We start from the raw sequence: 18,368 nt of genomic DNA, 5'->3' as shown, positions 1-18,368 counted from the left end.
AAGAAAGTTCTCATGTAATAGATACCCTGTGGTGCTAAAGCTGTGATTCTGCTTACTTTGTCAATCACCCACTTGGGCTAGAGTGCACTTTAGCCTTTAAAAATGTTTAATCGGATGGATTAGTTGGGAAAAAATCAGTTCATTTTGATGCATAATTGGTTTGTTGATTGCAATTTTCCATATGCACATGGCCTTGTGTGCCTTGATCCTAAAAAGTATGTAACATCTGATAATGTTGAGGTCCCATAACTACAGGCTGCAACCGGAATTTTTTTTAAGTGCACTGCTTGTTCTGATTTCCTTTATCTTAGGACCAAGTTGAGAAGCTCTATGAAAGACTGAGGTGAAAACTGCAACTAAGGGTTAATTGTGTTTTCTGCACAGTCTTTACAACTTCAAAAGTACCCTGATGGTACTCAGACATTGAAGGAAAATGCCTGTTAAATATTAGGAACAGCAAGGATAGTTTAGCAAGATTGAAGAGGGTAAAAGACAAGTTCTTCTAAATTCATAGTCATTGACATGCATTTTATCAATTTAAATGTTTTTTTTCCACCTACATATACTATGTTAAAAGGAAATGTTTGGGAAGAATCTGGTTTATTAAAAATCGTGTGACTATAAACTTAAAAATGTAGAGGTGTCTTCATTTTTACTTTCACTTTTTTTAGCATTAGTTTCTTATTCAAAAGAGAAAAAAAATAAAAGGTTAATTTTATAGCAGCAACAAATCACATCTTTGATTCCAATGCTTTTTCACATCTGTCCATAGTGGTTTGGGACCATTCAGCCAGCAACAGTTGATTCGACTGTGCATGAGATGCAAGAATACAAATTTGGACCAAGAGGAGGCCGTCCGGACCAGTTGGTATCTGTGGTACTTAGGAGCTAATTGTTCCAAGGCTCTCATCCAGTCATTTCTTGAGAGAAGCCAGGGCAGCAACATCAACACATGCCTGTGTCACGGATGTCGGAAAGGACGAACTGTGGAATGGCAGGAGGGCTGAAAAAGACCCCATGCGTAGCGGCGAGACGGGGGTTAGCCCGGGCTCAGCTGTTCAGGAAATTGCCGTATAGAAACCTATGCCCTCAGGTAGCGGACGTGGGGCAACCTGGTGCTAGGCGGGTCTCAGGACATCTGAACCTCAATGCTGAGCGAGGAGCAGAGCAGAACCAGGAAGTAAATAGGCTACACAACAAGACACACCAGAAAGACATGAATAATCACAGGGAACTAGGAACAGGAGAGAAGTAGAGCGCCCTCTAGGTGTACTGGGCGTGACAGCCAGGGTCTCTTGTTTCATACTCCCACACCCCTTTGCGCAAAACCTTTTCTCATTTTTAAATGCACTTCCAGATAGCTTCCACTGCTGTCTGATTTTTTTTTTTGTTTCACTGTTGATTCTGAAGATGTGGGTTGATTTTGTTCCTAACTTTGAACATTTTGAATGATTGAATCAGATCCCCTCAGTGTCTTCACTTGACATGACTAAAAAGGTCCAGTTCTTTTAGCCTGTCAGTGCAGGGCATTCCTTTTAGCCTGGTAATGTACTGTACCTGGTACCTCTTTGGCTTTGACTAATTCCAGAGCAGAGCTAACTATGTAATAATAATAATAAAAAAAGAAGAAAGAAAACACAACGTTTCGGCCGTGGAGCCTTCTTCAGGACACGCCTGAAGAAGGCTCCACAGCCGAAACGTTGTTTTCTTTCTTCTTTTTTTCAGCATGGAATAAACCTATTACTTGTTCCCTATAGGTTTTTTTTGCCTTTCTGTTATTTCTTCCCATCGGTATAAACACCTACTTCTTTTTCTTGGGTAGATTCTAAAGTCAGCCTTGCCCTTTTTGTATTGGCAATTTCATTTGCTACTGTATATGCATGTAACAAACTGGATTTGTCTCTGTTAAAAGTGATCTTCCAGGAGTTTGTCCAGCTTTGATTTTTTAATTGCAAGACAGCTTGGTACAGTACAAGAATTGCAAACCCTCAAAGACTCTGGCAAAGTCAACCCTTCTGGACTCCCGTGGACTTCTTCAAAATGAACATCAACCAGTGGGCACAAGTGGAAACTACGTGGAAGTCCATTTAAAACCAAGAACAGGAGTCATGTCTTTACCCAAAGAGTTATGGGAGTATGGAACAAGTTACCCAGGCATGTTGTTGAAGCCTGGGTTCCTTCTTGAAACACCTGGGTGAGGTTCTCGGATCAATTAGCTACCAAATACCTAATGGGTTGGATGGGTCATACGGCCTTCTTTCACTTGCAGATATTCTTACAGTATGTTCTAACCTGAAAGCACTATTCAAACGGATGTGAACAAGCTGATTCATATTTCAGGGAACCTAAAGTCTTGACGGCAGGTCGTTTCACACAGAGAAATAGTGTCCACTCCCAACCACTTCCAGAGCATTCTCAGCTAATTCAATAACTATGTGTTGTCATTCCTTGAGTATCACAGTGTGAAATTTTAATTTCTATTACAATGATGACCCTCTGCCAAAAATTATCTAACAGCACAGCTGAGATGCATGCTACATTTACTGGTAAACTATGCCAAGTTGACAATGTACCAGGCTGTGGCTGAAATCATTTTCGTAAACAATGTGATGGTGAGAATTTTTTTGTAATATCCACATTGAGCAAAGTGTCATGTTTTGCAATAGAGGAAAGCCAAACAAACAGGACCATAATTTATAAATCAAGCTACTTGCTACTTTTTTAAAGGCATTTGATTTACTGTATTTGGTATAAATATAAATGTGTATTAATAACAATCAAAATTTACACCTTCCTATTCCTAACCAACAAATTACTTCCTATTTTACACCAATTTGCCTACAAGCCATTATTGTTGGCAGATATGCTATTAAATAACTGTCAAGCTTAAATTGACCCTGAAAAGTTAACCAAAAATTGATAAATTGACTAAAATGTTCAGAAAAACTTCAGAAATTAAAGTCAGAATTTTAACGGTAGATGTTTTTGTCCAGATAACAAAATACTGCCTTGTTAAGTTAAAGAGTTTAAGACTAACATCCTGCAGCTTACATAAATATACATACTGTGTATACACACACAGTGAAAATAAAATATTTCAATCAAATAGGCAGTAGAGAAGGATGCATCAAAAGTGATGCATTGTTTTTTTACTGAATCGCATTGTCTACTAATGCCTACTAGCACAAGAGGAGAAATTGACTTGAATGTTTGAATATTTCTAACCAGCTGCTGTTTTCTTCGACTCCACTGAACTCTCTGTGGTTTGAGGTGTAGCTTGCCTGTTAGTCAATCCTGGTGGTCTGGAATAGAGTTATAACTTCTGCTCACTGTACCAAGGTACTATGCGAGAAACAGCTCACACTAACCTTGCAGTGCAAAGACAGAAGAAGTTTGTTTGAATAAGATAAAAAAGTATATAATTGAGTGCTAAAGACAGTGAATACCTTACTGAACTGAGTATATACTGTAACTGTTTTCTCAGTTCATATGTTAGATTGCCCTTATTGAACAAAAGAGAACTACAGCAGTTTTTCTCAGCACTGCACTGATTTTTCTTTGTTATATTTCTCACATTTCTTTTTCTCATTGTACAGGAATGTACCCTAATCCAAGGACACTATTCTCATACATTCATTAATCCGGCAGCTCTAAACTGTTTCACATGAAAACTCAAAATCAGCTGGACTTCAGTAATAAAGGATCATCCTTGAACTTGTCATCTGCTGAAGTATTAAATTCCAGCATCCACACAATTATGTGATCTTTGAAATTGTGGCAGCCTCCCATTTCATTCAGATTTTAAGGAGGCATCTACAGTCATGAATGCACATATAGAATATCTTACAAACAAGCACTAAAGAAATAAAATTGTTTTCATTTGTTGTAGTCAGTCAAGATTGGCTCCTAAAAACAGCATATCATCAATAAGATGACACTGAAACTACAGTACTACCTGAAAAAAAAACATAATGTATAAAATGTATAATTCCCATTTTCTTAATGGCCATTAGTGCTTTTTTAAAACATAGTACAGTATATTACCATCATTCTTCTTTTATTTATTTGTTTATTACTTACAGTATACCTGTATTGTATGTGACGGTGTGTTGTTAAATAGCTAAAAAAAATCAGAAGAAAGTAGCTTTTGACAGGATAAAAGTCAATTACAAAATATGCATTTTACAGTGTCCTAAACACACTACTAAATGCCTGAGCCATATCATTTTCATTTGCAAAGTTTCCACATTGGAAAGCTCCACATTGGAGCTATATTCGATTTGGCGGTTGATTAAAATTAAAAATAAAATTTGAAAAGTCTTACAATCGAATATAATGTATACAAATATGATATAATAAAAGAAAAGAATGGAAAATTCCAGGTGTTGTGTAGTAAATGTGCAGATGTTATAAAATAGAAGGATAAGAAGAAAACTGCAGTTACATCCATACATCCATGTTCTAACCACTTTATCAGCTGGGGGCCTATACCAGCAAGCAACAGGCACAAGGCAGGATACACCCTGGACAAGATTCAGGGAACACACAGACACGCACACCAGGGCCTATTTTCCCAGAAGCCAATCAACGTACCTTTATCGTCACGCCCTGTACACCTAGAGCCTTCTCAGTTCCCTGTGATCATTCATGTCTTTTTGGTGTGTCTTGTTGTGTAGCCTATTTACGTCCTGTGTCTGCTCTGCTCCCCACTCAGCATTGAGGGTACGGATGTCCTGAGACCCTCCTAGCACCAGGTCGCTCCTCTTCGTGGCCTGAGGGCATAAGCTTCTACCCCGACATCTTCTGATCCCCTGAGCCTGGGCTAACCTCCGTGTTGCCTTTTTTGTGGCTACGCATAGGGTCACTAACTGCTCTCTTTGTCATTCCACAGCATGCCCCCTTCCGACATTCGTGACATTTGTCTTTGGACTGTGGTAAGAAACTGGAGCACACAGAGGAAACCCATGGGAACCCAGGGAGAACGTACAAAATTCCACATGCATAGCGTCCAAGGAATGGAATCGAACCTGGGGTTCCAGCAGTGTGCGGCAGCCATGCTAACCCCTGCACTGCCATGCCACCCTATTGAAGAAGCTACAGAAGAAACTGAAAATGATTTAGAACAAACTGAGGACTTGTCAAAGTCCTGACAGACTTAATGTACTCAAGTGTAGGGTACTACCTGCAGGTAGCAAAACAAACTATAGATCCTGAACATGAATTGGCTCCTTATAAGAAAGAATTGGGTGTTGACACGGACACTTCAAATACCCCTTCTGTGGAGAAGTAATATACTGTATAAAAAAAGGCAAATGGAATATGCACATTTATATTTATTTAAAAGTTATTCATTTAAATCAGGAGATGTTATGTTAGCATTGTGTGATGCACTAGCAAGAGCAGATTTAGAATACTATGTATGATTTTGGTCACCACAATCCCAAAAACATATTGGTACTTTGGACCAATTTCTTTGGAATTAGCCCATGAGAAGAGTTACCAGATACATTCCCAGGCTCAAAGGAAAGTCCTTCACTGACAGCCTTGAAGAACGGAACATTTTTGGTTATGAACAGAGAGTGCTTCAAGGGTTTCAAGTATTTTAGATTCTCAAAGGCAGTGACAAACTTAATTCAATGAATTTCTTCAGAATCAACAGTGAAATATGATTCTAAAGAAAATATGAACTAGATGGAATAAAATGAAGCAACAGGGCAGCGCATTAAATACAGTACAGAGGATATGAGACATTGCATTGAGACATTGGATTACAAAGGGTTGTGGGATACTTTGTTGCCATGTCAACAAAATTGATTGGAATTTGCCCCAGTTTGGCCCAGATTAAAATAACAAAAAACAACAAAATACAGATTACATTTACACAGTACATATTATTCAACCAATCAAAGGTCTATTCTATGCATATTTCTATTCACTCCCATTTTAATACAACATCTAAGATCTACATATTGAGAGCCTAAAGGCCTCTAGATGGGTATTTCAGAATTGAGCAATATTACATTTGATGCTTTGAAACCTCCTCCCCGAAGAGAGCAGTTTAAGAAAGGAGCTGGCAGGATGGAAGGGGGCTGTGAACACCTTCTTACCTTTCCATTTGATGTGGCTGTCGTAAATAGATGGGACAGAGGGAAGATCGTGTCCGATGATCTTGGATGCTGTGCATATGACTGTTCCCAGGTGTTTCCGCTCTGGGGCAGTTGTATTGCCATACCACACTGTTATCAAGAAGGTACCCACACTCTCAATTAAAGTTCTATAGAAGCGTGTCATAGCTTTAAGCTACCCTGCCATGTTGTTGAAGTAATATTCTGGCTTCTTTGAGGACATGACGTGACGAGATGCTCAGATCAATCAGCTATTAGCCACCAAACAAACAAGGTGGGCCAAATAACTTCATCTCATTTGTGGTTTTCCTTACGGTATGTATTGTAAGCATTTCCTTGTGAAACAGAACAATCACTAGAGCAGTGCATACTGTACCTAACAACTCAACAAAAGCCTGAAACTAGTGTCTCCCCAGGTGGCATGCTTAGTTTGGTTCAGTCTTATGTGCTGGTAGGCTTTGTACCAAAGTAATTTTAAGTCACATGCCAATGTGACTTACTGTATGTTGACAAGTGTAATGATCATTCCATTGAAATAAAATAGATGAAAAATATGCATTAGAGTGTGAGATATACTTTACTTGTACTTGCTCAAACAGTTAGAGGTTGTCTATCTTTAAATAATAAGAAAATTCAGTAAATATTAAGACCCCACATAAGACATTACTAGACACTATTTCTGAAAGTACAGATAATATTAGCATCAATGGTGAGGTGTAGTTTATCACATTCAAAATTCATGATAAATGACCAAAGCATTTTTTTTTAATTCAAGGCCACAAATTAGTTCTCTTTGACTGACTGTGATGATAGAAAGATTACAGACAAAAAAAGAAAATATTGAGCTCATTAAAAAAGATTAGTAAACAAACAAATGCAAGATATATAAAAATATTTTTCAGTTGTGCTAGAGCAGTGATTTTTTAAATTGGCTGTAAAGCTTTCAATAAACAATGGATTTGAACATTTTCTCAGGAACCCTGCAATCACTGTTGTAAATATACAGAGTATCTCCGCTGGTAGCTGGTTTCACTGCCAGTAGTAAGGCTACATTAGCTTGCTGAGGTGAAAGAGCATTTATTCACCTTAATCAGTTTTAGAGGGAATCAAGCTGAGTGAATACGTCTTGGTACCTGTGCCATATACAGCCCTTTTTTAAAAGAAAATGAAATATTTAAATATTTTCTTATCAGTCATCAGCTATGGAACTGGTACCTTTTAAGACATCCCAGTATAAATTGTTCCAGTCATTCTTGGTTAAGCTGTGCCAAATAACCAGCTGTTTATTAAAAGGAAAGTTAAAGTATATCAGTTTGGGCAAGACTGGGAGGTCAAGATGAAGAATTTTAATTTAGTTTTGATCTTAATCTAGCAAATCGTAGCCCTATTACTCTGTCAACAAACAGATCTCGAGACATCATAATCTCTGCATTTGCTCTCCCACTTGGGTTTGTAACTGAGTTGAGGCAGGTGCAAGTCAATGACATCAGGAGCGATTTCCACGCTGACTTGTTCCCATGGACACTGTAGCTTCACAGCTGCAGTTCATTCCACAGGGCATAAGGGAGAAAGTTGCAAACAGCCACCTGTGAAACCAGAAGGGGTTGTTTTCATTCATTTTACTATGGTATGTAGTGAAACACTAGATTTGCCCCGTACCCCACACCCAAATTATTCACATTCTGTTTTTTTTTACCGATTGTCATTAATTTGATTTTTTAGCTTACATTTTTTTTCTCTGTTTGTCAATAATTTGATGTTTTGTTCTTCCATCTACAGGGGCAGTATTGCATAGTGGGTAGATTTCTGGACTAATAACTGCTGGGCTGTGGCTTCCAGTCTCTGCTGCAGACACTGCTACTGTACCTTGAGTGAGGTACTTGACCCCAAATGCTCCAGTACACCCAGCTGTTTAATGGAGATAAACCCTTTGATAGACCAGTGTGTCAGCCTATTAGGGAGTCTTGTACTCTCTTGTCCGCTTAATTCCATGGAAACCAGGAACAGTCTAGCCTGATGAACCTCTGTAGCTCATGGAAATAACCGTGTTTATCATTCTCTGTGGAAAATCATAAATGTTTATTTTAATAATGAGTCAGTCTGTTAATGTTGAATTACCCATCAACAAAGCCAAGAACTCTTCAAGAGTGGTAATGTAGTATAGCATCAGATGTTTCTGCTTGACCATGTCTGGTACACTGTCACTAAAATCCATGTTGGAAAGGATGAAGATGGTGTGGAAAATAGGTTTACACTCAACAAGGACTTAGTTCACCAAGCTTGTGTTCTTAGTATGCGCCTTTAAGGAAGAGACATAGGACAAACTACAGCAAGGGTGTCAAATCCTAGCCCTGGAGGACCAGTGTGTTTGGTGAGTTTTCATTCTAACGTAGCTCTTAAAGAGCTAAAACACCTACAGTAGTTGCTGTCTTAACTGGACCAATTTGACAGTGTTTCCCAGCTTTTTAAGTGCTGCTGCTTTAAAGAGAACTTGAAAAATCTACAGACACACCCACCCTTTAGGGTCAGGTTTGAACACACCAGGACTACAGGCACTAATTTGTATCTGTGCTGCTTGCTCAGCTTCTTTGAATAATCCAGAGGGATTAATTCCCTGAGGTCAAGGTGCGGGAAAAAGTGGGCATGCTGACACAACAGTCATGTCTTCTCTCAAACAACAGAGAGTGTGCTTGTGCTGTGTGAACCACAAAGAGAGGTGATGGAGAATGGATAGACTCCTGAGATTGTCCTGTATGGGGAAATTGCTTCAGCAAAGGGGTATCAGGCCTTGGTGAAGCAAGACTGAAATTTAAATTTAGACGCAAGGACCCAAGGCAACAATGGCCTGAAAAAGCCCTCCAGAACATGGGGTGCAAACTCCACATGGACAAACGCCCAAGGCTAGGATCAAATCCAGGACTCAAAACGTGCTGTAAGGCTGCAGTACTACCCACCATCATGTCACCACGATGAGAGTATGTCAAATAATAAATAAACAGGACCTATAATCTGAATAGCTTGCATCCAGTTGAAGAGATCCCCCTTAGTGTATAGTATTACACCCCTAATAATTACGCAGAGATTAGGAGATTAAGTAGTAGAAAAAACAACAATGTCTAGTAGGTGAGATAAAAAGCATCTGTGTTTAAAAATAAGAATGATTGCTGGAATTCCAAACAATTCACTCCTCAATCAGACCAGTGAGCTGCTGAAGAGGGAAGCCTCCTCGTTCAACAGGATTTTCATCTGGGCCTCATTAGCCCGCAGGACTGAAGCACTCTCCTGTTTCTGGTGAACCAGTGTGCTGGTGGGACTCAAGAACAGGTGCCGTTTCCCTGCCCCTCTGAGAATGCAGTTCTCTCCGAAACCCTCCTAACCTTGAGCTATGGTGAGCACAGATTCATTCATTCCTGTGTGTCAAGAAGGCTCATGTTATCATAATTTACTTGAGGACAGGAAACACGGACATGACTTACGACAGCACTGCTGTCTAAAACCCGTTGAACATAAAAAAGTTTCATTTTGAGCTAGAACTGAACTGAACTGAGAAGGTAGATGTAGGATAAAGGTAAACGCCTACAAATACCTGTACATCACACTGCTCAGCACAGTGAATATTGGCATTTAACTGTGCCTGAGCCACCAGTAGTGAAATAAATGATATCCCATCATGTAAAATACAACATGAATTATAGTAATAAGAAACACATCAGAAATCACGGATGCCACCATTCTTTGGTAGGAGGATATGGGAAATGCAGAATATAGGACATTTTATTTGTCAGGAAACAGCAATTGTCACAAAGGTTAGACTAAGAAGAAAGTCGGGAAAGAGAAGACTAGAGATGGAGGCCAAGAAGGAGGTACAGTAAATGCACATTTCTTCCTTATGCAATTTCAATATGTAGATAAGTCTGTATCCATTACATTCATCAATCATCTAAGCACTGTATAAGGCTTCCAATAAGAATAACAAATAGGTCCAATTGATAATAGAAAGCAATGCCAAGCTTAATTTTTATTTAACCATATTTATACATATTTTAAGTATCTAAAAATAATTTAAAAATCACTTTAAAGACAGATAGGCAAATAAACTAATTTAGCTACTAAAAGACTAACCTAGCAGTAGGGTTAGCTGTATATAAAGCCCTCTGCCTGCTTATCTGTTAAAAGGCTGTTGCTTAGTAGCTGTAGCACATCCAATCCTGAATTACAGGGCCATTACTGATTGTGTTTTCCTAGGGGAAAATTAAGTGCTGTGTCTTGGAACAGAAAGGCATGCAACACTGCAATGCCCATACTGATCTCTGACAGATGTGGATTTTCTGGGATTTTGGTTTTGTTTTTGTTTTTACGTCATTTGCTTCTAAAGCTGGTGTTGAAAACCAGCCCACTTGCAGGTGCGCATACTGTTTTATACTGTGAGAACAATATCTTTGCTTATAAAAACCAAAAGTCATTAGGCTTCTTTTAATATCCAATGTACTGCCTTGTCTCAAAGTTAGACGTCACATAACCAAGATATTAATGATGTTGTTTTGTCACTTATCCCACAGAACAGACACACACAAAAAATAATCCTTTTTAAAAATTCATATGACATGAGTGATTATGAAACCATTAAAATGAACATTACCAATAACCATTTATCCAGATTTGCATTTTCAGAAGGTTATTCCAAATCCACAACCACTGAATATTAAATTAATGTGTCATTTTTAGGTTTATCTTAAATACACAAAGAGGTGTTCTTCATTTGTTAAATGCCTGTAAAATGCTTAAAACAACTAAGGTGTAGATCATTTTTTATTGATGAGTATGCACTTAATGGGAAAATAAGTATTTCTATTCAAATGCAAGGAATTGTGCAAGTTACATTGCTCCAGTCAAAAGTAAAAACATTGACTGCAAAATGAGTAATATGCAGACTAATTTTAGTTTAAATAAAGTTAATTTTAAGGCATTGATATGAAAGGAAACTAAAGTACAGTCACAGACAAAATATTTAGGAAGTGAAAAGTCACAGAGAAAGTGATTTCTAAACCTTATTTTTAATTATTTTCCTGTAAAATATAAATTACAGTTACAGCTTTGAAATGTAACAAGAAAATGACATAACATGCATTAAAGAAATAGTCTGTTAAAAATACAGGGCTGTCAATATGTGGTAGACGATTACGGTATCACTTTTCAGTGTCAGCAATTGATTATTTCTACAGAATAATTCTACAAGCATTATCGCTGGAAAGTTGTGATTCAGAAAAGCAATGAAAGCTGTTAAAACTAAAGCTCAATAGGGTTTGTGATAACAGTAAATGAAGAAGGAAGAAGTACAAGAAAATGGTGGACAGACTGGGTTTACCAAAAAGCAACATGTACAGTAGGCCGTCATTAACAAGCTCGAGTGAAAGATTCCAGCAAAATGTGGAATAGGTTCCAACTGCCCGGTGAACTCTCAGGGCTCCTGCAACAGATTTCACACAAGAGAGGATATTCTTTTTGCCACCCGTTTCAGAAGGGCATGATGCTAGCCTTTTTCTGAAGAAAACAAGTTAGTGATGTGTCTAAAGGTTTTCAAAGCACAGAATATCTACTGTGGGGAACAGTAGAGCTTACATTACAGTCTAGGCCAGTTGCTGGTCACAAGGACATACGCAGGTAAACATTTGAGCTCAGATTAAATCAAAGCTATGATACATTCATCAACTTCATCAAGTCCTAAACACAGTACCTGACATCTTGGTGGGATACAAGAAGTCAATTGGAAATAGGCAGCCTTGATCATACTCAATATTTGATTAGGCCAAAGTTTTGAATTAGCTTCATGACCTGCTGAATGAAAACCAGGCAAAACGCTCATTTGAATGTGACAAGGATGCAAAGCATGTAAACTAGATCTGCCAAAGAATTTCAAAATTTGCAAGAATTCTAAATGTTGAAACGTCTGTCTCAATCACCATCACTTGGCCAGTATCCAGGTATGTGGATAGAGTACATTTTTCAAGGAAGACATGACCAGCCCGGGAAGCCCACCAGTAAAAATGCGTTCAGGGTCGCTTGTTTTGAAGAAAAGAGGGAGATTTCAGAGGAGCGACGCTGACACAACAACAGTTGTCTTTAGAAAGGTTTCAGGACTTGGCCGATTGTGAAAATCTGACAATGCTGGGTACTTCTCCAAGAAATAAAACCTGACGTGAGATTTTCACTAATGACCTGATTGTTTCTTACAAGCTTGTAAAAGTCCATTCCCAATGGACCACTAATCTAAACAGTATACCATCACAGAGCAGAATCTTACATTTGCTGTGCAGGTGCACAGAATGAAATGTTATACTCTCTAAGAAAATGCTTTTGTACACACTGTGAAATTACCATTAGGACTGATCAACAAGCTTATTTAATTTAATGTCTTCTTCATGGGAATTTTGTTTCACTGTTTCAAACCAAGAGTTGAATTATGTGGACTATGTAATAAATAAGAATTATGTTTGTTAAGCTCGCCAGTGGACAAAGTAAGAATTTAGCATTTGCTATGACAAAACCTTAAAGGGATATCATGCCTGGGCTGGAGGCCAGTTGGAATTAACATGCTAATTCCATTACTTGCACAGAAACCCTTATGAGTTATTGGAGTTATAAATTTGTTTCTGAGCAGTTCACATAGAACTTAGTGTATTCATTGAATCTGGCAGGAAAAGATGCAGCTACTCATAAATCAGAAGCCTTTCATGTTCATGTTGTCAGTATATTTTCTCAAACAGCCTGTATCCAAAATGAACTTCAGGGAATACAAAATTAAACTTGTTAACATCAAACAAAAGAACTGTAATTTATTTCTATTAGAAATTTTTAACATTTTCTTTTTTATCATCAGTAAGTTTGTATATTTAATAAACGCATGTTCAGTAATAAATCCTTTTTTTTTCTAAATTCACCCTGATATGATAAACTGTTAAAGCTAATCAATATTTTATGTCTTTTTCAAGGGGGTGCTCTCACAGCATATTGTTTGTTACAATTTTGATTTACTGTACTATATTTAATAGGAAGCCACGGGTTATTTCTTTGCATTTTGGGTTGTGTCGCATCCATGTTGCTAGTTTCATCTGTAAGGAAGCTCAGATAGGATGCAGGGGGAAAATGTAGCATAGCTACAGTACTATAGCACACACCGTAAGTGCAAAGAAAAATATTTAATTTGGTACAAACAAATCCACCCAAACACTGTAAAACCTTCAAAGCAGATGCAGTTTACAAAAATATTGTATAAGTGTAAGGAATTCCTATTATTATTAATTATTGGCAGGAAGGTCTGGTCATCACAGCACAGCAGGGACACCCCGGACTATGCTAAGATACCATAGCGGTTACCTCAGTCTGATACTGAACGGGACAAAAGAGCAAGCTCACTGGCCGAGCCATTTGGGAGCCCCAGTCTGATAGCTTGCTCCATTACCCATTGTCTGTGTGTGGACTCTTATCCCAAGACTAGGCAATTCAAAAGGCTAGGAATGGTTCAACAATCCAGTTCAGAAAAATATAAAGGGAAAGAAAGCACCATATAAAGTGAACAGGATCTACTTAAAAGAATTCTAATAAATAAAAAATACAGGTTAGAAAAGTTATTAGCAAAACTGAAAAACTGACATAAAGAAATACTGCAAAGGTATCTTATCAATGACAAAACTTTTACAACTGCAATAGAAACAGTAAAGAATGAGGTAAAATGCATTTGGGATAATAATGTGATGAAAGGAAAATGGCTGATGTGTTAAATATTCCACTCAGATGGTTGCCAAGGAGGAAACCAACAACATATACAGTAGCATCTCAAGCTGAGGAAAGGCAAGTTACTACAGTAACTGGTATTAACACAGTAAAGGCTGAGGTGCTACAGGTATGGAAAGATTCTTCCAGTTGTACCAAAGATGTCATTTATAAGCCATTGACAAAACAGTTCTAAAAGCATTCAAGACAGAGGAAACACCCATTGACCGGAAAATTGGTAATGTAGCGCTCATCCTTAAAAAAGGCAACATAAACATCAATGTGTAGTACTACTGTGCTCTTCTAACTATAATGAGATTTGATTTTAAAAAGCAACCAAATCAATATCCCTTACCGAACTATAATATGATTCAAGCTATAATTGATTTTTTTCCTTAGTAACCCTCAAAACTATCGCATATGTGCATAACCATCAGCCTTTTCATTTCTACATGAGGAGCTCTACACCAGTAGTCACCCCAGCTAGACTCCTTTTAAACACAGGGCCTTCATCAGGTAGGCACTCCTACACAGTACTGTTCCACCACTTCTGTTGCTTACATTTAGGCCGCCTGTTAAAATGCTTCTGTTTGACTCAATGACGGATCTCAGATGACCCTTGGTATCTGGGAACCAGGGAAAAATACCAAGAATTTGAAGAAAAAAAAAATTGAAAGTAAAATTTATTCTCATCTTCCAGCTGTGAAAATATTTTTATCAGGAAACTTAAAAACAAGGCAAGAAAAAGTAGTGTAATTTATTGTTTCCTTAATATAATTAAAAAATGTGTATTACTTTGTCCCCTGATTCTTTTGAATGTGTTTATTGCTGATATACTGTATATTTTCTATATTAATTATTCATTTATCTATTAATTATATCTACATTTATATTTATGAGCAGTGCATTCTATTTATTTTTTATATCGATTTGAAAGAAAGCGCTGATTGTAAATCATGACGTACTGTACATGTTGACACAGCAGGGCTAAGAGCTTTATAAGGGCAGCAATGTGGAAGTTAGGCATGTAGCTTGGGAGATAATAACTGTATAACTCCATTTGTCTAAACAGCAAAACAGTGCTTGTATTTAGTGTATGTCCTGAGTGTTTTTAATTCCTGATGCAATGTGTCTACATAATCCGTTTTTTGTAAGTTGATACTGCATTGCTGATTTTATCTTGATAACTGTGATGCATACTGTACATTCCAAACACATCACTTAATACAGTGTTAATCTGAGGATTTTCTAAACACACTTTAAAGCAGAGCAAGAAGGCAAAAACCCATGCTAAATATTTATTTGGACCAAGCCTTTTCAGATACAGATGATTTATCATTTATTGTGTGACCTGGAAAGTCAACATGTTGGATGAATTATACATTTTATGTTTGTGTTAACATTCATAAACTGATTTGAACTCTATGATCCACAAAATAATATCCTCATAATAAAGAATGGCAATCTTTGGAAGTATCACTCTCAATATATGTCTATCCACATCACCTCTCAACTATCTTTCTCTTTATGAATTTATTGTCATTGTATGCTTTACAATCGACATATAGAAGACTGCATTTTTCATTCATTTAGCTTACTTACTATAAGTAAAGCACTCTTTGGTTTGTGTTGAGGTAATGGTATAAGGGAAAAAACGCAGAGCTCTTCTAAGAGTAGCCATACTACTGCTGCATGTGTGCAGATGTATGGGGATCCAGAACATTTTTTATTACATGTTGGTTTTGGTCCCTGGTGACACCACGCTCCTGAGAAACATACAAGCTGCATTTCTCTAAAATACAGAAGGTACTGCACCAAATACACTAACCCATTTCATGGTAGTCCATTCTCTACCGTGAAATTAATGGAGATGATACTGTACATGTCAAAATCTTAACACCTTATGGCCATTGCATGAATTGAACAGGTGGTTCAAAATAATCATTTATCGTTTCACATATTAATTAATAGACATTACAGGATAGGAAACAAAAAATGAGTTACCAGTGCTTTATAGTATTGTTTATTGATACCCAGTACATTAAAATAACTTGTTAATATTTTCTTACAGAATTTATAATGCATGCAAATAAGAGTACATTTCTTCCCACAATCTAAGATGAACATCACACTTTGAATTTCTATTAACAGCCAATTTACACAATGGTAAAGGATGGTGGACTTTACGAGAAAAATCAGTATGAACGGAATTTGCTTTTTTATACACAGACAAGGCAAGGCATATTTCATGAGCAAAACTCATCATTCACTTGAAACTGAAGTGCATCATTCATGAAGCTGAAATTAATATTAATTGCTGCTGTATGTATTTGTACATTTCTGGGTTTGGTGTTCTTTTATACTTTATGTCTAACAGCTACTATTAGATATATGTAAGAAGCCGATCTTCCTAATATGATTTTCTAAAAGAAAGAGGAAATTGCTAAAATGGTTTTAAAAGCCCTCCTGATGTTTTAACAACTGCAGACCACAAAATGTGATTCTACTGCATTTTACTATGCACAGCTTTTAGCAGGGGAAACCATTTGCTCTTCTTTTGAAGCTGTTTCCTTTCATTTCCGTGCTGGAACAGGTCGGGACCATCATTGTCATCAGCTTCTGTTGTTATTTCCATTTTCTGAATTATCAGCTTCAAAAGATTGTGCTGCTTTTCCAGGACATTAGAAATGTCCTTCAACCTGAAAAAAGAAAAGTTCACAGTATACTGTTTGAAATACAGTACATTTCAAAATACATGTACATTAATGGTATCTATACTTAAACACACGTTACTGTAAATTAATGCATGATTTATCAATCGCATTACAGATATTGTAGCTATTATGCAATTATTAATTAAGTGATTCGTGTAAAACTTAAGGTTTAGATGTGTAACTGCATTTTAAATATTGCTTGTATTATGGTGTAGATACTCTTTTTAAAACACATAATAATCATACAACTGTACCAATAATAACATTACAGTATAAATGTATTTTGTCATCGAATGCCATACATTGTAACATATGTAATTGATTAATTGCAGCAGCGAGCGCTAGCCTGGAAGGCCACAGCCCCCATGAGTTTTTGCCTCCATGGACAGCACCTTTGCGATAGAAACACTCTTCGTGGAAGGCGGGTAGAGCCATAAAAAAGTCAGCCCAGATAGGTCCTGCGTACTGTACTGCATGCCACACAGTGGTGCCAGAGGTGCTTTCCCCAGTGCTCTGTCGGACTGCAGCAGGCTTCTCTCCTGCGTGCTCAGGGTCTTGTGTGAGTGTAGTGTGCGAAGAGAAGAGACAGCCTAACAGTCCCCTCTCTCTGATGGAAGTACAGCGGCCTGATGGCCTTCTGACTCTGATGGTAGTGAGTGATGAAAGTCAGGTGCGTTTCCTCTGCAGGGCCAGGGGAGGGCTATCGCAGTCAGCGAGGTGGGGTGAGCACTGCGGGGTTGGGCGAAAGGCGTAGATGGAGAGCAAGACTGGAGAAAGTGCAGATGTGTAGTGTAGTGTTAGTAGTGTTATATTGTTATATATGTGTTAGTATTGTTATAGTATAGTATTCTTATACAGTAGTTGTTATAGTGTTAGTGAGAAGAAACGTTTCAGTGATTTATGTGAAGCTCAAGCAGGCCCTGCATGACCCGCCTGGGGTCTTACTTATCTTTCACAAACACTCCATCATATAAATACACTGTAATCAATACACCTGCATTTTGAAGTGTGTCCGCCGATGAGTGGCACATAAACTAGAAGTACAAAAATGCAACGTGTATTCCATATGGCAAATATTCCCTTTCAGTCTCAGCTGTGCTCAACCACTTTTCCGTGTTATCTGAATTGTCAAGAACAAATTACTTGTGTTTTGTGCTTTATAAATAATCTGCAAAGAAAAGGAAGAAGATTCCTGCATGACAGATGTGATAAACCTATGCTATACATTCTAGCATTACATTCAAGAAGAATGTGCTGCAACAGGCTGTTCAGAAATGAGCTCCAGATGTGTGCCATCTTCAAGAAGACCCATCTTCAGTTTGATCTGCAGATTGTAAGCCTTAACATTGATGCGCTGCATCATTTCAAATCCATGTCTTCTCTGACAAACGAATGTTTGAACATGATGGTTGCATTTTGAACAGAGCAGTTTTGCTATAATTTTGAAGCTTGATTTAATTTTTGGAATATTACATTTGTCCCTGTACAGATGTCATATTCCAAAATAAATATGGTAAATAGTAAAGTAACAAACTTTACTATTTAGAAAGGATCCAATGGGCTTAAGACATATTGCATGTAGAAAGTTTGGTGGTTTTGCAAAATTACATTCCTGCTTTTTTCTAACAGCATCCTTTATCCTAGAAAATAAAGCCTTACAATACTGCTCCAAATAGCTCTTTCATTTCATTTCAACAGGCAACAAAAACAAATAGGAGGATTCTCTGGAAAGACATATCCAGAGAGAGACAAACTCAAG

General features: G+C 37.6%; 1 protein-coding gene across 1 annotated transcript in view; it reads right to left on the bottom strand.

Annotated features, from left to right (window-relative positions):
- Positions 1–16,273: 16,273 nt before the first annotated feature.
- trpa1b (transient receptor potential cation channel, subfamily A, member 1b) overlaps positions 16,274–18,368 on the bottom strand; it is a 39,822-nt gene continuing 37,727 nt past the window's right edge. Inside the window, exon 28 of the mRNA XM_088919028.1 lies at positions 16,274–16,594. Within this exon, the coding sequence (XP_088775154.1) occupies positions 16,399–16,594 (196 nt within the window). The 3' untranslated portion in view covers positions 16,274–16,398. The remainder of the gene's footprint in view (positions 16,595–18,368) is intronic.

The sequence above is a fragment of the Atractosteus spatula genome, chromosome 6 (genome assembly GCF_055471065.1).
Source record: "Atractosteus spatula isolate fAtrSpa1 chromosome 6, fAtrSpa1.hap1, whole genome shotgun sequence".
In the NCBI taxonomy this organism is placed as follows: Eukaryota; Metazoa; Chordata; class Actinopteri; order Semionotiformes; family Lepisosteidae; genus Atractosteus; species Atractosteus spatula.
This window is presented reverse-complemented; position numbering and strand designations above follow the sequence as displayed.